This window comes from Misgurnus anguillicaudatus, chromosome 25, assembly GCF_027580225.2.
Source record: "Misgurnus anguillicaudatus chromosome 25, ASM2758022v2, whole genome shotgun sequence".
Taxonomy (NCBI): Eukaryota; Metazoa; Chordata; class Actinopteri; order Cypriniformes; family Cobitidae; genus Misgurnus; species Misgurnus anguillicaudatus.
The window spans coordinates 13,623,678-13,649,148 of record NC_073361.2 but is presented as its reverse complement, the minus strand read 5'-3'; the positions used below and the strand labels follow the sequence as shown (position 1 = coordinate 13,649,148).

Here is a 25,471-nt window from a genome sequence, read left to right as displayed (position 1 = left end):
ACACTATACAACACTGTTTTAACTTATGATTCACTACATGTTTGTGTCATTTATATAATATGCACGCGACTATTTCCAACACAAGGCAGAAGTCTTACTTACCGCATGCAACTCATGACCCGGTTGGGACTTTTCAATGAAATCCAGCGCATCAAACACACAATCAAAGCTCTGCTGCTACCCCGGATAATATTGTTTCCATAAGGCTGGCTTTCTTCTCCTTACATCTAAAAACACACTTCTTATTTCGTGCCATTGTTGAGTTTAAAAAATGAAACAAAGCTGTCGCGTTATGTGATGTTTGCAAGTTCTAACATCTCCCGCTGATTGACGGGTGGGCGGGGTTTTCTGGGGGAAGTGCCCATAAAAAGTAGTGATACGTATAGAAACCCCTGAAACGTCAGCTGGACCCGTAATAAAAAAAAACTTTCAGAAACTTGTACGAACCCTGGCGAAGTACATTGGGCACAGAAATACTGTAACATGCCCAACTGCTTTTTTGACACTTTGCCTACGTTTAGCATGAGGAAACAACTCTATAACTGTGTTAATAAGTCAGAATGCATGAAATACCATTGATACACCCCTTTAAATTAAGAATCTTTAGATAATTTTACTGAAAACAAGACAAAAATACTTGATGCCACACCATTTACGATTTATCCATTTCAGTACACTTATATATATTAACAGTCACATGGTTTCCCAGCTCAGGTTAGTGGCTCTGAACACACCATTGACGGGAAACTTGGGCTCCATCCATTCAGTCAATAAGCTTTGCAAGACCCAAGCTCAAGCCATGGGCATCAGAGACGATTACAAAGCCTTCCTCTCCCATCATCTTCAGGATCTGATCGATGTGGTGCAGCCGATGTATCGTACAAACATTCCTATCGTTAACTTACGGGTGAGGCATCTTTTATAGAATTTACATTTTTATTTTAATTTATAATTTACCTTTTGTAATGCAATTTTATCCCCTGTCCCAAATGGTGCACTTTTGTGGATCCACTTTTAATTCCACACTTTGGTGTAATGAGTAATGCTGAACAGACTGCCAGGTAGTAGTCCACTGTGAAGTCCACACCATTTCAGGCATGACAAATGGGGCACAGACTGTGGAATAGGGTAGGATGTGCGCACATCTGGGACGTCCTACAGTATTTCTGTTTTTATATTCACATGCATTCACTCAGCAGATGCTTCTTTTCAAATCTTGCGTTCCCTGGGCATCAAACCTACAGTATGATTTTTGGCATTGTTAGTACTGTACCATTCATGTTCAAGTTCACAATATTTCAACTTTAAAGTCAAGAATGTTGCATGCACTGGCAATGAATCATTATATGTTAAAGGAACACGCAGACATTGAGACTGCTTATTCACCGTATCCCCCAGAGTTAGATAAGTCCATACATACCCTTTTTATCTCTGTGTGTCCCATAACCCTGTCTGACTCACACACTGCTAGTCTAGCTTAGCACAGACTGGAAGTGAATGGCTCCAGCTAGCATACTGCTCCCAATAAGTGACTAAATAACGCCAACATTTTCCTATTTATATGTTGTGATTTGTATAGTCACAGCGTGTACAAATAACAAGGTCATATGAGACACAGCTATCTTTTAACAGTATACATATTGGGAACTATATTGTGAAAAGGCAAAGCACTGCTACTTGGGCGGAGTGATTAGCGCAACACTTGCGCAAACTCTCTCCTCCTCACCACAGGGCTTCTCAGGTGCCGCGAGCAAATCACTCCGCAAAAAAAGCGTTGCTTTGCCTTCTTTGTACACGCTGTGACTATACAAATCACAACATAAAAGTAGGGAAAATGCTGACATTATTTTGACACTTATTGGGAGCAGTATGCTAGCTGGAGCCATTTACTTCCAGTCTTTGTGCTTAGCTAGGCTACCGGTGGGTGCGTCAGACAGAGTTATGGAACGCATGGAGATGAAAAAGATGTGTATTTAAATTGTTTGTTTTACTATAAAGCAATTTACAATTTTCTATTGCAAATAAATCAGATTACTCATTTAAATCAGCTCTTAGCTCTGAGCATTTGGAGCATGAGCTGCTTTGTGCACTGCATTCAATGTTTTGTGTTGCTAAATACACATCGTAGATGTGAGGAACTGGAGACGAGGAACAAGAGAACCCATGTGCAGGCGTTATCGGGGAGTGAACAAAGAACATTTATTATATAAACATGAAAACAAAAACCCACGAGGGGGCAACACAACATTGAAACATGATTTAACAGCACTGACTAGACAAGAAACATACTGCTGAAAACTATAACTGAATGAACACGATTGACTACATAACATGACATGATACAACACAATGATCCAGCACAAGACAAGAGACAAGAGGAGATTAAATAGGGAAACTTAACGAGGGTAAGACAGGTGCAAGGGATGAACTAATAATGAATAATTAACAGGGAGAACAAGGGGGTGGGGACTAAAGACGAGACACCAGAGGCACATGCCACAATAAACAAGGCATGGCCTCCACATGAAAAAAGAAACTGTCAGAACTCTGCCATCACAATAAAATATAAATATAAAACCAAACTCTCGTGGCAGAGTCCTGACAGTAGATACTTGCTATACAGTCCGTGCAGTCTCTTTTTCAGTGTACACCACTTTATTCATTAATAGCAGTCTTCTGATTTGTACGTGCCAATCTGGATTGTGGTATTGGGCCAGATCTCACCCTTTTCCCAGACAGTCCCTGCCCTACGGTTTACTGGAATTCACAGACACGTGTGAGAAAAAGTGGACCATTTGGGATCTTACTAATAATGAACTCTAAAATGTACTGTGTAACGCAACAGAAATTCACTTTTGCAGTTTTTTGTCATTACGTTCACTAAGCGTTTATATTTGTAGATAAAAAGTCTTAGATACAGTAGAGGCCAAAAGTGATGTTGGGGGGGTGTATGATATTTGTTTTTATGCATATTTGGGTTAGATTAAACCAATTAAAATATGAGGTTTATGGTACAAAATGGAAAACACGCTAAACTTTAAGGGACAGGGTTTAGGGTAATCCATGATCTTATTTATATTAGGTAATTTAAGAAGTTTTTATAAACATATCTACAGGTGTGCATCTCAAGACAAAACAATGTCACTGATATATGTTGATATTAAACAGGACAAGGTTAATTTTAGTCTGTTACTAGGATAAGCCCTGTCCGGGAAAACGCACCTAAAGTTATTTTTGGACAAAATAATTGGCAAACATATAAAAAGGCAAACCAGAGCCTATTAGAGTATCTGGGTTTTGTTTGAACGTACAAGGAATGCATATAAAAACAAAAAGCTCACAGATAATAAAGCATAAATTGACTACAGTTTTATCTGTTATTAAAGGGACACTCCACTTTTTTTGAAAATATGCTAATTTTCCAGCTCCCCTAGAGTTGAACATTGGATTTTTGCCGTATTGGAATCCATTCAGCTGATCTCCGGGTCTGGCACGATCACTTTTAGCATAGCTTAGCATAATCCATTGAATCTGATTAGACCATTAGCATCACCCTAAAAAATAACTAAAGAGTTCCGATGTTTTTCTTATTTAAAACTTGTCTCTTCTGTAGTTACATCGTGCCTAAAAAAGCAACTTTTAATTTTCCGTCTGTCTTAGTACACAATGTAACTACAGAAGAGTCAAGTTTTAAATAGGAAAAATATCGAAACTCTTTGGTTATTTTTTAGCGCGATGCTAATGGTCTAATCAGATTTAATGGATTATGCTAAACTATGCTAAAAGGGGTACCGCCAGCCCAGAGATCAGCTGAATGGATTCCAAAAAGGTAAAAAATCAAATGTTTAACTCTAGGAGAGCTGGAAAATGAGCATATTTTCAAAAAAGGTGGAGTGTCCCTTTAATATTTGAGGAGCAAAAGCTGCTAAACGCCTTCTCCGTCAAAAATGAGATAATGATATTAACTGAATACTCTTGGCATGCATAATACATTTGTCAAATGCACTTAATCCCAGCCTCAGACCATTCAGAAATACTGGTTTGTTGGCAAAATCTGATAAAAATATGCTAATTTATAAGAAAACATGTCAGATGCACCTCAAGGGTTTTGCATCTTTTCATTTGTTGATCCACTTTTGGCCACTACTTTGTCTTTCATCACATTTTTTTGCATATTCTGGACACGCAATGTTAAACTGTCCCTATTACAAAGCCTTTTAGTCATCAGTAAAATATGTAAAATCTAATGATTAACAACCTTATGATTTTGTCTGTAGGGTGAGGTCCTGTTCAAGAACTGGGACAGTATCTTCTCCAACCATCTCCTTCCTCGCGGGATCCCCCTTTATTCTTTTGATGGACGGGATGTGATGAGTGACCCCTTCTGGTGTGTAAAAATGTTCAAGTTCGCATACATCAACACAAATTTACGTCAACATTACTCAGGCTTAAGCGCTGTCAGCACAGTTTACCCAGATGAAAGAGCTTTGAGGAATGCCCAAGATTGTAATGAATTCACCAAAGAGTCAGATTATCATACACTTTAACAACTTGTTGATCCAATCCCGCGCTTAAAAGGTCATCGGTTTTTGTTGGCTAAATGGTGAGCAATTGCACCCAAAAGTGGCGGATACAGACAGCGTGTCGCTATAGTCCAATCATTTTTCCAAATTAACTGATCGCCCCCATATTGTGAAGTCTCTAATGCATTGCCAAGGCCCATCTCCTCCATAGAGCAGACAAACACAGCCTAACTCAGGACGCTCCCTAAAGGAGTATGGACCGTCCGCAATCCAGACAACAGTGGCCACGCTCCTCGTTTTATATTTTCATATTTCTTTCTCCGTTTATGTGTATTTATAATTCTAGGCGGTAAATATAGCCTGTTGTACGATACACCAGATGAGGCAGCGACAGCAGAGCAGCAATTGTGGTTAGCGAGAAGCTTTTTTTAGGGTTGTTTGTGAAGCAGGGATGTTTCTTGCCCTCGCATAGACTCGGGTTTCAGGAGAGGTATGAATGGATGTAGCAGAAAGAGAAGTTTTAGACCTGTCAACATTGTGCGTGTCATAAAGAGGTTTAATACTGTATGGATGACATACCTCAGTTCTCGTGCTAAGACTGCTGTCTGTTTTAAAAGGATGTCTACAGAGTCACCCAAACTTATTATTACTTACATATTACATATTAAAAACCCCACCCTTAAATATTTGATGACAGGGTTCGTCGGGGGGATTTTGAAGTGAAGTTTGTTGTTTGTTGGATTTCCGCTGTTAAATTCCGAATGTAGGACTGATTAATGAATTTGAATAAACCCATTAAATGTACGTTTCCTTTTTGGGAAATCCAGATGTGGTGTTTTGTTCTCCGTGAACCAACAGTTGCTGTCTATTTTGGCACATTAACTAACCTCATCTTGAGTAAGATTGATGAGTTTTGCAAGCGATTTGCAAAAAGGCTGTGCTTTTAAAAATAGATTCAGAGAAACAATGATAAACAGATTCAGGTTATTCAATGACAATAGATCTGTGGTACTTATTTGAAGCAATTTCTTATAATTTCTTAACTTTATGTTTATATAATCTTCATACATGTAAAGCAATAAAACCACTATTATAATTTCATGGAATATTTATGTACTGTGCATTAAAGGGAAAACACCACAGTTTTTCAATATTTTACTATGTTTTTACCTCAACGTAGATGAATTAATACATATCTATCTTTTTTTAAATGCGTGCACTTAATCTTTGTACAGCGCGTAGTGAATGTGTTAGCATTTAGCCTAGCCCCATTCATTCCTTAGGATCCAAACAAGGATGAATTTAGAAGCTACCAAACACTTCCATGTTTCCCTATTTAAAGACTGTTACATGAGTGGTTACACAAGTAGGTATGGTTGCACAAAATAAAAAATGTATGGCAATTTTTTTAAGTGGATAAAAATGAGAACTGTATTGTGGAAGAGCACTTAGTTTGCAGCACTTTGACCTTGGGCGCAATAATAATGACTAAAGTTTGAGTAGACAGGAGTGATGATGTTACTGCGTGCCGAGGTCGAAGTGCTGCAAACTAAGTGCTCTTCCGCCATACAAAATAGTTCTCATTTTGTATCCGCTTAAAAAATCGCCACGTTTTATTTTGTGTTTACTTTTTAAAAAAGGTCATATATATATAAGATTAAAAACATATTTATTTATATTTTTTGTAATATTAAACTGTATCTGTCAAAATGATTTGCACCATCCTGGTTACCGTGTGTTATTAGTTTTGAGCGGTTGTTATCTGGGAATGACAAACCTGCAAAATGTTGCGACTGGCCAATCAGAATCAAGCATTCCAACGAGTCTTGTAATAATAGTTATAGGCAGTCGTGGCCGGTGACTTCTTTTTGCAAAGTTCCATCATGTGTGTGGTTCGTCATTTCAAAATATGTGTTTGGCGTGTCAAGTGAACCTATGTTTATCATGTGTCTTGTCAAAGTAAGTGCCTGCTGCAGATGCGTCTAAAGGGTTTATGATAAAAGAGACGCTCGCGTTTGCCAGATACTCCCATAATCTCATGCGTAATCAGAGTTTAGTGTTAAGTTAAAGTAATAGTCTACTCATTTTCAATATTAAAATATGTTATTACCTTAACTAAGAATTGTTGATACCTCTCTCTATCATCTGTGTGCGTGCACGTAAGCGCTGGAGTGCGCTGCGACGCTTCGATAGCATTTAGCTTAGCCCGATTCATTCAATGGTACCAATCAGAGATAAAGTTAGAAGTGACCAAACACATCAACGTTTTTCCTATTTAAGACGAGTAGTTATACGAGCAAGTTTGGTGGTACAAAATAAAACGTAGTGCTTTTCTAAGCGGATTTAAAAGAGGAACTATATTGTATGGCGTAATAGCACTTTTGGGAGTATTTCGACTCGGCGCAGTAACACCCTCCCTCTCCCATTATGAGAGTGAGAAGGGGAGTGGACTTTTCAGGCGAGTCGAAGTACTCCCAAAAGTGCTATTACGCCATAAAATATAGTTCCTCTTTTAAATCCGCTTAGAAAAGCGCAACGTTTTATTTTGTACCATCAAACTTGCTCGTATAACTACTCGTCTTAAATAGGAAAAACGTTGATGTGTTTGGTCACTTCTAACTTCATCTCTGATTGGTAGCATTGAATGAATGGGGCTAAGCTAAATGCTATCGAAGTGTCGCAGCGTGCGCCAGCGCTTACGTGCACACACACAGATGATAGAGGGATGTATCAACAATTCTTAGTTAAGGTAATAACATATTTTAATATTGAAAATGAGTAGACTATTCCTTTAATGTCTTGCGAGTATTTTGTGAACGTGAGCATCTCTTTTATCATAAACGGTTTTGACGCGTGTGCAGCAGGCACTTATTTTGAAAAGTTTTTCACATGGTTCACATTACGCAACAAACACATATTTTGAAAACACACATGACACTCCGAACACTTATTATGAATTCACGCCCCTCGGAAGAGCAGTCACCGGCCGCCACTGGTTATAGGGCAAGTTCAACACAATCTCTTGGCAGTTCGTACGGATTTCAAATTCGTAAGTTTTTGTTCATTTTGCTTTCACCCCTGTGACGTTGGAGTTAGGGGCGCAGTTTTAAAGGTTAGATTTGTTGTATGATTCACTTCGTATGAATTTATACGAATTAGCTAACCTGTCAAATATGTACACACATTCCTGAGATCAGTCTGGGAATGACACATACTGCTTGTGTCCATTTCAGTATGGGAATATGCGCATTTATCACATTTTTGTCTATTAGTTTCTAATAGCAATGACTTTGTAAATAGCCAAGCATCCTTCTGTCTCTTAAAGTTGCAATGTGGGACTTTTAGCATCTAGTGGCTCACCCCTCCTTTTTGAAACGCATAGTGAAGCTATGGTAGCCGCTACAGGACAAACACGTCATCGTCTGAGACAACGTAGTGACAAAATGTGCTCTGTAGAGCAGTTTGTCCATTTAGGGCTACTGTAGAAACATGGTGAAAACTTCCATGTAAGGAGACACGCGATGTATGTACATAAAAACTCATTCTAAAGGAAATAAAAACAATACAGTTTATTATGTATGGTCTTTATACACCACTGATAATATAGTTATGTAGATTATTGTTATTTCTGTCAAGACATCCTTCTAAAAGTCCCACATTGCACCTTTAAAGTAAGTTTTTTTGGGTTAACCTAATAAAGAGCCTGTCATCTAAAAAAAATAAAACATGTTTTGCTGACTTACAATATTTCCTTAGGAAGGAATAGTCGACCATTCATTTAGAAAGCCCACTAAAGTCTACTAGATTTGTAATGACTGTCTGCTTTCATTGCTCAGAAATTTATGACTGCATCTGCATGTTTGTAACCATACTGTTTGATCTCAGGTCAAACTTTATGAAAGCACTTATGTGTGCGTTTATTTGTATTTACAGGCCGCAGAAGGCTGTATGGCACGGCTCTTCGGAAAGAGGCAAGCGGTTGGATGCTTTGAACTGTGAGTCCTGGAGAGCAGGCGACATGGCTATCACCGGTCAAGCATCTTTCCTCTACAATGGTTTACTTAACCAGCAAACCCGCAGCTGCTCCAACCAGTTCATCGTTTTGTGCATCGAAACCAGCAACGACCACAAAACCCTCGAAGAGCTGCAGAATGCACAGAGTCGCCACAGAAGATGGTATTACAGATACTGAAACCCTCTGTTACCGGCCTTCGGCTAACTGGAGGATGTAAATTTGTTTGGACAGAACTTGAGCAGCTCCAAAAGCCACGTGACCAACAAATCTCAGGATTTGGGTGCATAAACTTTTCGTACAACCAAAGCCATCGTTGCAGAATGTAAAGTGTATTGGCCGTTTCCCATTGTTGGAAATTGGACATGAGTTGTTTTAATGCACTGTACTTTTCATATTGTAATTTTTGATGTTGAACAAATGTCTTTTTTAATCACGTCCTTTATTTGTTTGTTATTCTATTCGTATTTAATTTAATTTCTGTATTTATACAGTGATCACACATCATTGAAAAAAGTGTTATGGGTTCCAACTATTTCCAAATTTAACATGACTGTTTTCATAAAGCAGTTTTTTAGTTATACCAGAACACATCGTCATTTTATTGAAATTGTTTAACTGCATTCTGTATACTTTCAAACTACAACAACAAACATCAAGTCACCTTTTTCTCTTACATTTTTTTAAACAAAACATTTGCTACTATTTGCGTTTTTTGTTTGTTAAATAAAACTTTTTTCCAGATTTGTGTTTAATGTTTGTTTGCAGCATTTCTCCTAATCAAGTGTTGTCAAGTCAAGTTGTCATTTCAACCATGAACAGCTAGCTAGAAACAACCAAGCGACTACATGCAACACAAAATGGCAAAAACTACACCAAGCTGGTTATGAACAAATTTCTGTGGTCAACCTTGAAACTTTAATAGAGATGTCTTACCCCACTGTTTACCCTTACTGCTGTTTATTGGGAAGGTTTTCGCCTTCTAAACTGAGAACATGGACAGGCCCAGAGAAACCACATTAAATGGTTGGTAGTAGCCATTGAGTTGGAATGAGGTTTGGTTGTTTTTGAGGGGAAAAGGGTGAGGTTTGCCCCCCTTAGACCACAACAACATGTCACCCATCAACACACATCATTCATTCATGTCACATGTCAGTCCTCTTCTCTACAATGGAATGTTGTGAGAAACAATAACAGCAAAAATTGAGCCCTATAAATGACTATTTTTATAAATATGTACCATACATCACTTACATTTTTTAATTTTTAACCATAAATGTTTGAAATGTTTTCTCTTTATGAATTAAACACTGTAAAATGGTTTTAAGTATACATTTTAAGCCTTAAGGTAATCAACTTGAATTTACAACTTTTAACCAATATTATTAAATAAGTTAAGCTAATTCAACTATTTTTAGATACAGCAACTCATCAAAAGTAAGAAAAAAAATAGTAAGTTAAAATGACTTTAAATCCAAGTTGATTAAACTTAAAAATATAGGGACACCAAGGGCCTTATTTATGAAATACCGGACAAATTTTTATCTCACGATCATTTTTCAAAAGTGCGTACATGTGATTTATAAAACCAATGTGCGCACAGAAAATGTGCGTATAGATGTGAAATCTATAAATCGCAAATGATCTTGAAATTGTGCACAACTAAATAGTTTCAAATCCCCCCAATTTAAACGATTCCTAATTAATGTCATTGACACATAAAAAAGCCAGACTGATCGCACGGCAAGTTGTATTATAGTCACAAAAAAATTTGATTCATTTATTTGTGTCCATGGCACAAAATTCAACTTTTTTTGTGTGCCTTGAGCACGAATGTCTTTTTCGTGTCAGTCGCACGATTTTCTATAAATAGTTGTTTGTGTAGGTGTCACGACTTTCTTTTTTGTTTCATTTTATGTATTGTTTTCTCATGGTTTTTTCCTATTTTCTTACCATTGTCGCTTGGGGTGTGAATCACTTTCTGTTACATTTTTAGACATCCTAACCCAAACCCCAACTCTAACCCCAACTCCAGGTGAGAAAAGTTTTAAAAGCAGAAGAAAAACATGTAGAAACCAAGACATAAAAGTACACCCTAACCCAAACCCCAAATCTAACCCCAACCCCAAGCGACAATGATTTAAAAATAGGGGGAAAAAAGATAAAACAATACATAAAACGACACGAAAAAGAAAGTAGTGGCATGGACACGAAAAACTATTTTTATAAATTCATGCTGAATGACACGAAATAGACATTAGTGCTCAAGGCACGAAAAAAGCTGAATTTCATGCCATGGACACAAATAAATTAATAAAAATTTTGTGATTATAACACAAATTTCCATGAGATCATGTTGCAAAAAGCACCGGTCAATGTTTAAAATAATTTCGAGCAGCATGAAAGACTTATATTTCCAAAACCTGCAGCAATTGGACATGCAAAAGTGCGAACGTCTGCTCAGACCTTGACGTGGCGCTAAGCATTTTTCCACATCAAAGACAGTTTTTATAAATATGGACTTTTCCATGGATTTCTGCATTTACAATCAAATCTGTGCGTATGCACGCTTTATAAATGAGGCCCCAGGACTTTTTTGCAGTGTAGCAAAAGCAATTTTTGTTCAGTAATGATGTTTGGTAACAGCACAATGTCTGATAAACTTTTATAAGTTAAAAATGGGTTTTCATTAAACATTGCAGAAAATACTTTTAGCATTTAGTTTATTTTAATTGACAACAGTGGTGATTTACACCAAGTAGCCTAACAACAGTTTTATTGTAATTATCGCTTTTTTAAATAATCAAAATCTATGAAAAACTTTGTCTAATCTTGTCTATGGGTGAATATGGGAGATTCATAATCATATATACTGCATTTGTTTTATCATCATCTGAGTATACTTGAGTATATTAGTTACATTTTACAAGCATCTGTGGTTTATCAGAGTGTTTGTCTTGGAAAAAAAATTACTTTACTTTACTAAAACATATTCACTTCATTCTAAAGCATAAAATCATGCTGCCTTTTATATTGCATATTAAAATTGATTCAATACCTAAATTGTGTACTTTTACTTTTCTTGAGTAAAAGTACGAAAATAAAAAAAATACTGGATGTTTAATGTACTTAAATATGAAATATAAACCAAAAACTTGAAATTAATGAAATGTAGTGGAGTAAAAATTATGATAATATGCTTTGGAAGTAGTGTCGGCCTCTGCATCTGGTTTATTTTACTAGCTGTTTGGACTGTAATGCATATCTTTACGTTAAAATATGAATGTGTCTTCTGTCACTTAAGGTACTGAAAAGGTACTGGTGCGTTACCAAGTTTCTAAGAAGTGCATCTGCATTGGTGCGTTACCAAGTTTCTAAGAAGTGCATCTGCATTAAACAAAAATAACTACTGTTCTTTACCATACAAGGCACATCGACTAAAGCTGATGGTCAAAGACCAAAACCACAATTCAAATTAGCAAAATGTGAGAGATGCAGCAACAGGATTGCTTTGCAAGTCTAAAAAGAGGATGTTGAGGTGTCGCGTTAAGCTGACAGAGACACTTGGTGATCACCAGGCTGAGCTAGTATTGTATTTGGCTGTCTGATACAATTCTTCTATTAAATATCAATATAAAAAAAGTAAATCCGAATGTATATATTATATATATATATCCAAATACTATATATTCAGATTTACATGTAGAATTTATAACTACAGTATATATTCGGATTTTATATAATTATTCTCTGTTTGGCTCCCCATAACATGTGTGTATATATATACCCGACCATTAAACATATATGGATCATTGCTGACTTTGCCCACTAGGAGGCCTTCTGTTTGTTATGGGTCACTTTCTCTCCCAGAATTTCAAGTTATATAGAACCAGCTGCCTGTTCATTAGTTCAATGCTGTATCATTAGGAAACCAGGGATTATAGAGTTTAAGCTCATTAAGGAAATAAAGGTTACTGTTGACTTTCATGTGCGGTTCGTATGGCTAAATATAGTTGGAGCTTCATATGGTCGCCCTCCACCCCTCCGAGGTTGAGTGACTGCATGTGTAAACCACATAGAAGAATTAGTGTAGTTTCCTGACGGTCCCTTGCCCCTTTCAAGCTAAATCTTGCATACTGCCACAACAAAGCCGAACGTTTCCACTGTGAGTTGTAATTAAAGCACAACAGAAGAAACCCATGATGTAGAAGGGGCCACGTGGCGATTCCTGCTCAGTGGTTATAAAGTAACTCATTAAATAAGACTTATTTACGTACAGAAAGTAATTTGAGTCTGCAATTTTCTAGTTTGGTGTGGAACACCTACTGTAATTACCTCAAGATATATCAGCCGGCTTTAAATAAAGTGTCATTACCTTGCTAAACACTTATTTAGATGAAGTGGGCCGCATAAAGGTACAAAATAATCAGCAGGCATTCAGCCCACACAACACATGTTGTTCCCTAAGCACTGTGTGCCTTAGAAACGCAATGCATCTCAGTTATGGCTTCACTTCGGTTTGAACCACGGTAGAGGTAAACGCCTGAAATGTATTACGTTTTATATGAACATATTATGGTCCAAGCCTTGATAGCCCAAAGATATCATCTCCTATTTCCAGCATATCTCTGCATATTTATCTTTCTCTCAGCTTGTGACAAACCAGTGATGATTGTGATAAGGTCAGAGATCATATTTTTACCCTCCAGTCTTCATCAAATGTGCATTTGGAAAACCACAGTGGACATCTGTGTTGTGATATAATTGCTCACATCATGGCCTAAGGAGCAGGATATCACAGGTCAAAGTGTCATGAGAATCACATACAGATGTCACAAGCCCTTTATTTGAACAATATCTTTATTTCTAGTCGATTTCAGGATGGGTTGATCGGAATTGCTCATTTTGATTCAGTTGTTATTTTGTTGGTTTGTGTTATTTTTTTGGCTTTGTCGAACAGTTGGGCATTGACTAAACGCTTGGCATTCAGCTGAATATAATAGACCGGCTCATCCGCTTAATGGACAAGAATAGCCATGGTGGGTTCATGCGGTAGCCCTAGGCCCTATATTCAGTACTGCCTGAACATTACATCCTTTGTATTTGTGTACTGCTGGCTTTTATTTAGGAATGACTAAATTCAAAGTTTTTCTTTGGAATGAGAGAAAATTGGACCTCATTTCGTTACTGTTGTTTTTTATTTCTTATCCATTGGTATAGTCTTCAGCCATGGAAATGCATATATCACATCTATAAAAACACTTTAAAAATGCTGGGTTATTTTCAACCAAGCCATTGGGCTGTAGTTAAACTTATGCTGGGTTGTTTCAATCCAAAATGCTCATCGTTGGGCGGTCAATAATAAACTTTTTTTGGGTTAGTTTAACCCAACGTCTGGGCAGCCTAACACAAGAAACATCCATTGCATAACACTGTCATCTAATGTGTATCTATTTATTTATCTGTCTGTTTGTCTATTCTACAGTGTCCCTAAATTTATATTTATGCACTTGGCAGATGCTTTTATCCAATGTTACTTACAAGGTATATTTCATCAGTCGCCTATGTGTGTTTACATTTTGCACTGCTAACGCAATGCTCTACCACTGAGCTATATAGGAGCACCAAATGGGTTTTGGAGACCAAAGTCACAATTAAAAATCAAGATGTTTTCCAATGGTGTTAGAATATTTTCCTTACCCTTTTGGTCAATGCCTTCTTATTGTTTACAAGATAATGTAAAAAACATCTTAAGAAAAGACATAAAATCTTGTATATTATGAAAGGGGACATTTCACAAGACTTTTGTAGGAGTGTCAGTGCATGAGCCAGTGCCCGGGGTTACGAGTCTTCCAAAAATATTCACTTTGTAGGTGTGAGCCAAAAATGTGCCGTTTTTGGTTGTGTCCTTTTAAATGCAAATAAGCTGATCTCAGCACTAAATAACAGTGCCGGGGTTGGATAGTGCAGATTAAGGAGCGGTATTACTATAACAAGATCCTCTTCTGACATCACAAGGGGAGCCACATTTTAATGACCTATTTTTTCACATGCTTGCAGAGAATGGTTTACCAAAACTAAGGTACTGCGTTGATCATTTTCACATTGACAAAAGCACCGGGGACCCAATTATAGCACTTAAACATGGAAAAAGTCATATGTACCCTTTAAGTAAATATATCTTGTTTTAAAGGGGACATTGGGTGTGTCCTTTTAAATGCAAATGAGCTGATATCTGCACTAAATTGCTGTGCTGTGGTTGGATAGTGCAGATTAAGGTGAGGTATTATCCCCTTTTGACATCACATGGGGAGCCAGACTTTAATTACCTATTTTTTCACAAGCTTGCAGAGAATGGTTTACCATAACAAAGTTACTGGGTTGATCTTTTTCACATTTTCTAGGATGATAGAAGCATTGGGGACCCAATTATTTAAACATGGAAAAAGTCAGATTTTAATGATATGTCCCCTTTAAGGTTATTTAAATCAGTGGTTCTTAAACTTTTTTGGCATGTGGGCCGTCCTTGTGTATACGGTGCAACCGTTAGTGCCCCCCTTAAAGAAAATTATGCCATTAAAAACCTTGTAAAACTTAAAATTTGAATTAAACAAAACATATTAAATTACACAATGCAGTGCGGTTGGTTACTAGCCTTATTTTTCGCCTTAATTACACAGAATTAAATATATATATATTGAGGCGATCATCTTTTACTATTAAAACCACTAAAAAGTTATTTTTGTAGATGTTTTGGGACAGATATTCCATTAGGATTTAATGGCCCCACCAATAGAACCCAACACATGCCAGTAGAGACAAATAGAGACCCATAGAGTCCATATAGTTTCCAATACAACCAATAAAATTCCCATTAAAACCAATAAATCCAATAGAATTTCTGTGATGGTGTCTATTTTTAGCAGAGTAAGAACCACTGATTTAGATAACTGTACTGAATAACAAGACAAAAAGCGTGCCAGAAACAAATGTGGTAGTTGGATACGTCATTGCAAAAACTTGCGTGAAATTATAGTGAGAAGATCTATGTTTACTGTAGGATCCGCTGTTTCTTCATATCTTAATGAAGTCTACACGTCGCCGTCCGTTATAGCGCAAAATAATAAACGCATCATATTTTAAAGTTTTCCAAGCCGTTTTTCCTCACGTGTCCGCCCCTGACCCCACCCCTCGAGCACATAACGGTATAAGTGAGGTGATTTCTCATGGCTCCGTTAAGCCAGCCCTCCTCTATCCAGACATCCATCTATCCAGCCGCACATGCTCAGAGCTCCAGCTCCGCGCTCAGCGTCTCCTCCGTGCGGCCTGTGCGCGCGGACTCGCCGCAGAAACGCTCGCGCACTCATGTGTCTCATGAAGCTCGTGTCTCGTTTGCGTTTGACTTCACCATGCACTTTAGGATTTTAATAAGATGTACGTGTGTTTCGTGATAACCATTTTGCTGCTTTCTTGCAACTTCTGCTTCTTCGTTTATACTCAGGGTAAGTCCTCTTTTACTTATCTCATTTTTGCGCTTCGAGTTATTTTGTTGCTAGTAATCGAGCAGTTTTGAAAGAAAATGTGTTTTAACCGCGGTAAAATATAAAAGTGATGTAATAGCAGCAAGTTTGGACTTGTTGATTCTCAACCGTTATTCTCAAATTAGCGCTTTTAACCATCGCCTAGCAACAGTTATTGAATCGCAGCGTGTTATTATTGCTAATAAACAATATACATTCATGATAAAACTCAGTAGTGGTAATATTTTTAAGACATAAATGCGTCGCTCTGTCTATAAAAAATACGCTCGTCCTTTTTTGCCGTGTATACGGACCGTACCGTTAAATTCCCATAACTTTCCACACTTAATTGCCTATTCATCAGTCATAATATATGCTATTTATAAATATTAAATTTCAAAGGTCATATTCTGTGTAATAAATACTTTCAGTATCAACTGATGAAATGAATGGGACGTATCGTGTCAGCGAGTGTCTGATACATAGTGACATCCTGTCAGGAATCGTGTTACAACACTTTATAATAACTTGAATTAACACATCATCATTAGGTAAACATTGTATGATGCTTAGGAGATACATTGGTTTTGTACAATACAATATAAATAAAATTTACAAATCATTATATAAAATATGCGAATTAGTTTTTTGACAGATATTTAAAAGTACTTTCATTATTGTTATCTTTGCTAATGTTGTAAAATGATTATTAACTGTAATAAATGGATGTTATGCTTTATACAGTTGCTGTATACAGCCTGTACCATTATTCCCATAATTCTCAAGAGTTGCTTATAAATTAATCAGTCATATTGTTACATGATATATAATGACATTATATGCCATATTTGATGCAGTAGATACAGTACTTTCTGTCTTAACTTAATCCTGTTACAACACTTCAAAAACTGAATACCACAAACATGATCATACAATGGTTAGTTGATAAGTAGTAGTTGTACACTCCAGTATGAATAAAATATACAAATCAATTTGCTGACCAAGGTTTGACTTTGAAGGTACTTTCATCATTCCTCTATTTATATAACAGACTGCTTAGGTTGTAAAAGGATGCTATTTTAAAGTGTTACCATGTAGAAAGTGTTACATTTGTTTGCTGTTTTTATTTACTCTTGCCATTTGGTTTGTGGTGTCAAAACCAGCAAGTCTCTCTTTCCATAAGAATTTGCACTGGCAAAATGTTTGCCTCTTTTTGGATGCATTTTTCCACTGACAAAAGGTTAAGGATAGATATAATACTACGTGCAAAATGTAAAAGTTACAGTCAAAGATCATTTCATGTTTCAGTGGTGTTAAAGTCAAGCTGACATCTGGATGCCAAAGTCTTTTTGAAGTTTGTGTGTGATGTGTATGTCTATGGATCTATGTGCTCATAGGATTAATCCCAGTAAATAACTAATGTGAGACATATGACACAGATTGAAGGCATTAAGCTACTTTTGCGTTTAGATAGATAAAGTGACCGTGCAAAAATTGAGTGTCAACCTTCTGAACCTTCTTAACACATCTAGTGTCTGACTTTCTCTACTCTATGAGAAGCAGCATTGCCTAGCAAGTATTTCCCTCTCTCTCAGCCCAGTTTAAAGAATTGCGTTGCCTCCAAAAGTTGCCTTGAGGTAATCATGGCTCTCAGATCTAGCAGCATCTCACGTTGTACCTATTTGAAGCTCTTTTTTTCTTACGCAAACATCTGCAACTAATTTAGGCCGTTTAAGTATGGCTCCGGACAAGAGCAGGAAAAATAGAGGTGGCAGCCCTCGCCCTAAAATCCCAGCCATGTCCTTTTTACAGCAACAAAAGAAACTCGCAGCTAAAATCATCTTCGAGTCAAGAGAGCTGATGTTTTCGTGGCTTTGTGTATTAAAATAGTTATTTATAAGAGCTCTGTTCATTTACTTCCGTTTTTTAAGAAATCTTCCGTTTTTCAAAATGTACACACTGCAAAAAATTATTTTTAAGAAAAACATTCTATGCTGGGTTGTTTTTAACCCAGGGCTGGCTGGGTCACTATTGGACAGAACACACTGCTGAGTTAAAATGACCCAACTGCTGGGTTATTGTCAATCAGTTATGTTGAAATAACCCAGCAGTTGGGTCATTTTAAACCAGCAATGTGTTCTGTCCAATAGTGACCCAGCCCTGGGTTAAAAACAACCCAGCGTTTTTTAGAGTGTAGTATTTTTTCTTATTTTCAGTAAAAAATATCTAAAAATAAATAAAATTTAAGTAATTTTGTGCATAAAACAAGCATAAAAATCTGGCCAATGGAGTAAGCAAATTTTTCTTGAATTTTTCTTGAATTTAGTGTTTAAGAAAAATGTTCAAGATTTTTTGCTTGCCCCAAATACACTTAAATTTGATATTTTTGGTCTAAAAACTAGACTTATTTTCTTGGGTCGTTGTGCTCATCAAGTAAAAGCATCTTTATTTACAAATTTTTATATATTTCTTTTTCTTGAAAATCATTTTTTGCAGTGTGCAGGATTGTAATCTAACGTTCTTTATAATGTTTTTTTTGTATATTATAAAACTACTAAATCAAGAAGAGTCTTAGTCTTTCTTGTTAGCTTTTACAGATTTAAGTACCTTTGTATGCTTTGCAAAGCATAACAGATGCTTTTAAGCATGTTTATATTTGTTTTATGGCATTGTAGTGTAATTCAGTGTTGTTTTCTTTGATCTTTCCTTTGGTTGGACTGAAACAATACTCTTTACCTGAACATATGCAAACAATTACAGCTCATTTGCTCATGTTGTCCCTTTTCAAGACATCAGAACTGTATGGACTGGAGTCACTCAATTTTGTGTTTGATGTCTTGTTTTTGGATTTGAGGAGCCAATGGGGTTTTGCTCTTTCAGAGTCAGATGTTATTGGTTGGGTTTCTAACATCTGTTGAGAAAGATCCAGATCTCACATGCTTTTGTTTTGATTGCGATGCGGACATATATATCTGCTGTACATATGTACAGTCAGTCCCACGACTGGGCACATGCTATGTCTGTCAGTGATTTCAACTCTTTTATGTCGTAATGTATTTACCAAATTTATTTTGGCTTCATTTTGATATTCAGGTTGCTGGAGAACAATTTTAGTAACCCATAATAGATATAATGCAATATAATAGCAAATAATTTAGTGTGTGACTGTGGCTTTGTTTATCCCTCCTGTTAAGATGCATTTTGGTCGATCAGATCTCGAGTGGATGAGGACGAGAGAGACACAATACCTGTTTTTTATTCTTCTCTTTACTGTTTGTTTGCACTAGAAATCAAGACTGATTTAAAAACATTACGCTCCATACATTACACATTAAATCAATAGGTGGAGAGTAGGCAGAATTTTTGTGGCTTTTTGCAATCCCGTCGAAATGCGTTTTCGACTTCCCTCTGAATGTGGCCGAAAGTGGATGAGCTCAAAACGTTTTACACCCCATTTACACCTGTATTTAGCATCATTCCCTTGTGATCCGAAAGCATTTTAAAGGGGAAATAGCATGAAAATCTGACTTTTTATGTTTAGGTGCTATAATTGGGTCCCCGGTGCTTCTATCAACCTAAAAAATTGGAAAAAGATCAACCTAGTTTTGGTAAACCATTCTCTGCAAGTGAATAAATAGGTCATTGAAATTTGGCTCCCCCTGTGACGTCAAAAGGGGATAATATCGCCGCTTAATCTGCACTATCCAATCATGGCACTAACATTTAGTGCAGAGATCAGCTCATTTGCATTTTAAAGGACACACCCAAAATCGACACATTTTTGCTCACATCTACAAAGTGGCAATTTGTTATAGTAAATTATCTTTGTGGTATTTTACGCGAAAATTTAACATATGTACTCTGGGGACACCAAAGATTTGTTTTACATCTTAAAAAGTCTGTGTTTTGTGAAATATATAAGGAATAATTGATGACGGGCCATTGAATTATTCAAGAATAATGCACACCCTATTGACAGAAGTCTTTTTATTATTATTATACCCCTTATACCATGGTTACCACAGCCTTCAGGCATCGCTAAGATGGTTATTTAAGACATCTGACAGGTCAGGTGTGCGTTTATCAAAAAATAATGCATACCAGTGGAATATTTCTCAACCAATTAGAATAAGGCATTCAACAGCCCCATGGTATAAATGAAAATATATAATTCTGTAGTTTGTGTCACCCCCTCAGTTTCAGTAACTGACAGATTGTTTATCTAGGTTGTTTATGTTACAATTACAACACTGACTGTTTTTTTCTATTTATTTCGGTTGCCGCCTCCAATTTTTGGAGGCCGTTGCACATTACAGCATTCACTAAACATTACTCACCAGAGTTTATGACCAAAACAAATTGGAAATTTGGACACGGTTCAATCACTGTCATATGTCCTACTGACTTGCATGGTGTGCCCTACAGGGTATCGGGTTAATATCCTAAAATGTTGAACGAGTCATCCCGTTGTCCATTATAAAAGAAAGCCACACCAAATCGACACATACTCTGCCACAAAGCTATAACTCTTCGGCAAGTGCATATCCTAAAGTCTTTACATATGAAAGTGTTGAAAGTGTTACACTTAAACCTTATTTTTTCTTGGTCCATTTCAAAAGATCACATAATGGGCTTAAATCTCAGAGGAACCCATGTTCATCTCAGTCTGAGATAGAGAGCAACTGGGAAATGTCGAACTCCTTAATTATTAATGCACAGGAAATGACCTTCGAACCCCTGGCATTATATTACTATCTCCCCATGAAGGTCTGGGCCTGCCACAGAGGAATGCAGGAGCCATAGAAAAAACCCCAGACAAGAATCATCCACCATTGAACATTGTATGTGTCTACAATCACTTACATTTTAAAGACAGGGCCAAGGGTGATATCTTCTTTAGAAAGGACGAGGAAGCAAAAGTGCGAGTGAAACATCTTATAACACCCTGCCTTGACTGCAAAGACAAGACGATTGCTTTCAGCTTCTTGCTGTAAAAGAAAACAAGCCCTTAGAGCTGAAAAACAGGAGAAATCTCAACAGGAAGTGAACTGGCAGGAAATACAAGTGGCTTTTTTGGGTCACCTCGAAATTCCAGAGTTGTTTGCGCCGACTTTTCATTTAAGGTTTCATCAGTGAGTAAATACCCATTTCGTTTCTCTTTGACTAAAAGCCGAACTCTGTGTTTTATATGATGGAAAATGGAAATCATACTTTGACATTTGGCAGATGTAAGATAAACCGTGACCATACTTTTCTGGCTCCAATTGAAAGGTGGCCATCAAGTGGAAGGACACCCTGTTATTACAATTAGGTGGTTGTTTCAGCCGAACCTCCTCTGTGATGACACTTTGGCAAAAGAAAGTGCACTAGATGCAGTCAGATTTGGCATATTTGCTAATTTTCATGGCTTTACTAATAAAGTAAAGTAGCCAATCCTATCATAACCTTGTAGTAAGTGCAAATTCTGTAACAGATGTTACAGCCCTTGCATGAGATCAAAACATTTGGTGAGTCAAGATAGCAATAAGCTGTTTAATTCAATAGAAGTATCCAAACATTGTTGTTACATAATTTAATATAATAGCATAATATTTGTGCATTGGGAATCAAATTATGTTACTTGAATATGACACAGCCAGCCAGTTCTCAGCGTTTACTCTCTATGTCATGAGACCAGATTGAAAAGGAGTCTATTACCAAACTATTTGGCAATGGAAGTGAATAATTCGCATGCAACAGCATATGTTTCATATAAAAAATCCATAATTTCAGCTTCTTGCTTCAAGTTCACGCCTGAAAGACGTGTAATATGAAAATGTAAATATAAACAAGACATCAGCTGCTTATTTCTTCCACTTGATATTTAGCACACTAGCACGAATTACAGTATTTAATATTTACTGTTAGTTTAGTAATCTAGTAACTTATAAAAGGCAAGTCGCAGGACCCTAGATGAACCCTGAAGAAAATGTTGTATATATTTCAATGATAAAGAATCTTTCAAAGATTTGATTCCAGTAACTTTAAAGATGACAAATGCCTATCGCCTAGCTATTTACAATCTGATTGGAGCTTGCAATTTTCACATGTGCTTACCATTGCAACATGCATCAGACGGTGAGTGAAAGGACTGTGGGTGTTTTATGTTGCCAGGCTGTCTGGAGGACAAACTCTCCAGATCTTGGACCCCACAGTTTGGATATGAACTTGAAATCTTTCTAAAGGCAGATTAACAATTAAGTTGTAAATAAGTGCCACATTTGAAGATTTGCAATGCAAAATGTATAAGATTGAAATGTAGTACTTCAAAATCCAACATGTTTTGTACCATGCTGGTTTCCAGGCCTCATATTATTCATTTGAGATCTGAAACATCAAGTCATTATGGACATTTCTGTAATTTTTTGCCATCCCATCCAGCAAGATGTAATTTCCTTTCCTGTAATCATAATTATTCTTCATCTGCAATCAGTATTCTCTCTGAGCGCTGTGGACTGCATCTGCTGAGTTCTTAGATCATGGTGAGTCAAACCATGGAAGTGTCTCTTTGTAGCCACATGCCAACCCCTGACTCCGGGAGGAAACGGAAAGGCTTTGCAGTGGCAGATGTCCCATTCATGTTGCAGAAGGCACGCGTCAGAACTCCCTGATTGATAACCGCCCACCATGTGGACATTACAAGCTGCTTTTGAGCTGGCATGTGTCGCATTCGTTGGACGAATTGCGGCACGAAAGTCAAAAGCAGGCTGAGCTTAGAACCAAATGTCTCTGTAAAAAATACGGTGTGTGGCATCTCGATTTAGCGTGTCCACCATATTCAAGCTGAGAGCAGTTGCCACCCATGCAGTTTTTGGGAAGATGAAGATTCTTGGTGGAATAGGTTCACATAGATTCTTTCCCAATGATGGTACAGGATATTCATTTACATACTTGTTCACCCATTCAAAGCGGTTGGTCGATACATAATCCTTTCCTTACACACGGAAGGGGAAGCATTGGCCGGGAAGGCTGTTATTAACAGCTTACTTTAGTCAAATAGCGCAGACATGCACTGATTCTTGGCTCTTCCTATCAAAACCCTCTGCTGGAAGAAGTCAGTCTACTATTCAGTTAACTCTATCTTACCACATGGCTCACACTGGGTATGTTGTATCCGAAGTCAGCCTGGTCTTTTCAACTGTCCACTGCTCCATTGTGTCTCTCAGACCACCCTCTGGGCGACAGGGCATGCTTCTTTACAGCTTGAAAGGATTACCCTAGGCCCCACGCTGGCCTCTATCACTCACAGCTTTTGTTGATATAGGTCATTGTTTATCTTTTAGGTTGTCCAGGACTCCACTCCAACTGTGAAGTCCATAACCTCTTTCTATTCATGTCAATAGGGGCCAACAGGCTTTAGTAATGTGGCTCGTGTTTGCATTCAGTACATTATCGATTTAGTCCTACGGCATATTTTTCATAATTGTTGGTGGGCCCTGATGCTCCATGACATCATCATGGTGGGTGCAGCTGTGATTCATAAAATGTTTTGCATTCCTAAATAGGACTGAACTGCATAATAGACCTCCACTGGTACTTTGTATAATGAAGAAAGGCTTGGCTGCCCAGTTCTTGAGTTTAAAAGACTTGAAGAGATACTTGAAGATTTGGACTGGAGATTTGTGACCTAGTGGTTAGAGCAGGTTTTCTGAGATGTTATGTTGTGGTGCTTGTGGGCAGCACAGGGTTGAGTCTAGGCCTTTTTCACATAGCTTTGAGGTGGCCCTCTTAAACTGCGTGCACACCGCCATTGACTAGCAACGATGGTTCGATGCAAACTTCACCAGCATCTGTTGTCAACAGGAAGTGAGCGTGTCCAACTACACGACAAAGTTGAGAACAGTTCAACTTTAGGCAAATGACGAGCGATTTTAGGGAGTGACCACTAATGTGAGTGATTAGTAAAGTTCACATCATCTCTCTTTCATCATTTACTGAGAGAATGGTTACTCATTTGTTTATAGTTGTTATTAGGACAACCACGAATGCCTCTTAACATCCTCATTGAAAGATATGAGCAACACACAGCGACAAAGTCAGGAAACCTTTTTTGCGTTATGGCTGTTTGTTTACATGACAAAGCATTTTGGGGTCTTGAAAATCCAAACTTTAAGGATAGGTTTTAAAGTAAAAGATTTAGAAAATGACAGAGTTATCAATTCCGTGTAAACGACAAAAATGCAAATATGTAAAAACAGTGACATCATGCCGCATGCGTATTACATGTGTAGTCTTCAGGCATGCGCTAGTACTAAAATGGGTGGTTCAATGGTATTTCATGCATTCTGTCTTATTAACATAGTTATAGAGTTGTTTCCTCATGCTAAACAAATGCGAAGTGTCAAAAAAGCTGTTGGAAGTGTTACAGAGCATTTCTGTGCCGAATGCACTTTGCCAGGGTTCGTACAAGTTTTGGAAAGTTTTTTCGAATACAGGTCCAGCTGACGTTTTAGGGGTAAGCTATACGTATCACTTCTTTTTATGGGCACTTCCCCCGCGTCAAGAGAACCGAGGACGCTAAGTTACACGCATCACTTTACGCGACAGCTTTGTTTTTTATCAAGACTCAACAATGGCATGAATGAGGAAGTGTGTTTTTGGATGTAAGCAGAAGAAAGCCAGCATTATGGAAACAATGGGTATAGTTTGTTTATCTGGGGTAGCAGCAGAGTCCCAACCGGGTCATGAGATGCATGCAGTAAGTAAGACTTCTGTGTTATGTTGGTAATAGGCACGTAAGTGCATATTATATAAACTACAGGAACATGTAGTGAATCATAAGTTATTGAGTCAGTGTTGTATAAAGTGTTGACTTGTGACTCGTTTCTCCCGCAGTTCGTAACTCCTCCTTCTGAATTTTTCAGAATCGGAAAGAATCTGTACAGCTGATCTGTCTTTTATGAATCTGATAAAACTAAAGACTCTTTGAAGACATGAAGAATGTAATACTACTCTATAGGTACTCCAGATTAAATTGAAGAATTAGAGACACAGCATGTGTTATGGACGCTTTAACAGCCATAACAACAATGGCGACCTTCGGTTTCAAAAATAACTGTGCACACATGTCTGTTTTCAGAAAAGTGTTCATTGACATGTACCCGTGTATGTATGCCATCAAGAGCATGCAAACCTCTAGGTGGCGGTGTAACGAGAAGCTCAAGCCCACGTAAGCCAATCAGAATCCTGAAAACAGCAACAAATCACTTTCTGTTCCTCGTTTGAACAAGGTCACACTTTTGGCGTATTAGCTCTGGTGCATACTGTGACATTGGCTGCCTAAACACCCATTTGTCTCAGTTTACATGCAATCGTGCAACCAGAGATTTTCAAAATCTCCACTCTGGCCGGAGTTTTTACCAAGAATTGGTTTCAGA

The 25,471-nt window shown here is 37.4% G+C and overlaps 2 protein-coding genes across 4 annotated transcripts in view; both read left to right on the top strand.

The window, feature by feature from the left end:
* The window catches only part of col15a1a (collagen, type XV, alpha 1a), an 85,694-nt gene extending 76,415 nt beyond the window's left edge, over nucleotides 1-9,279 (top strand). For all 3 annotated transcript variants that reach the window (XM_055181612.2, XM_055181609.2, XM_055181610.2), the window contains exons 40-42: nucleotides 710-907; nucleotides 4,278-4,387; nucleotides 8,457-9,279. In XM_055181612.2, coding sequence (XP_055037587.2) covers nucleotides 710-907; nucleotides 4,278-4,387; nucleotides 8,457-8,715 — 567 coding nt within the window. In that variant the 3' untranslated portion in view covers nucleotides 8,716-9,279. The remainder of the gene's footprint in view (nucleotides 1-709; nucleotides 908-4,277; nucleotides 4,388-8,456) is intronic.
* A 6,477-nt stretch (nucleotides 9,280-15,756) lies between these two features.
* reck (reversion-inducing-cysteine-rich protein with kazal motifs) overlaps nucleotides 15,757-25,471 on the top strand; it is a 73,859-nt gene continuing 64,144 nt past the window's right edge. Inside the window, exon 1 of the mRNA XM_055181613.2 lies at nucleotides 15,757-16,037. Within this exon, the coding sequence (XP_055037588.2) occupies nucleotides 15,968-16,037 (70 nt within the window). The 5' untranslated portion in view covers nucleotides 15,757-15,967. The remainder of the gene's footprint in view (nucleotides 16,038-25,471) is intronic.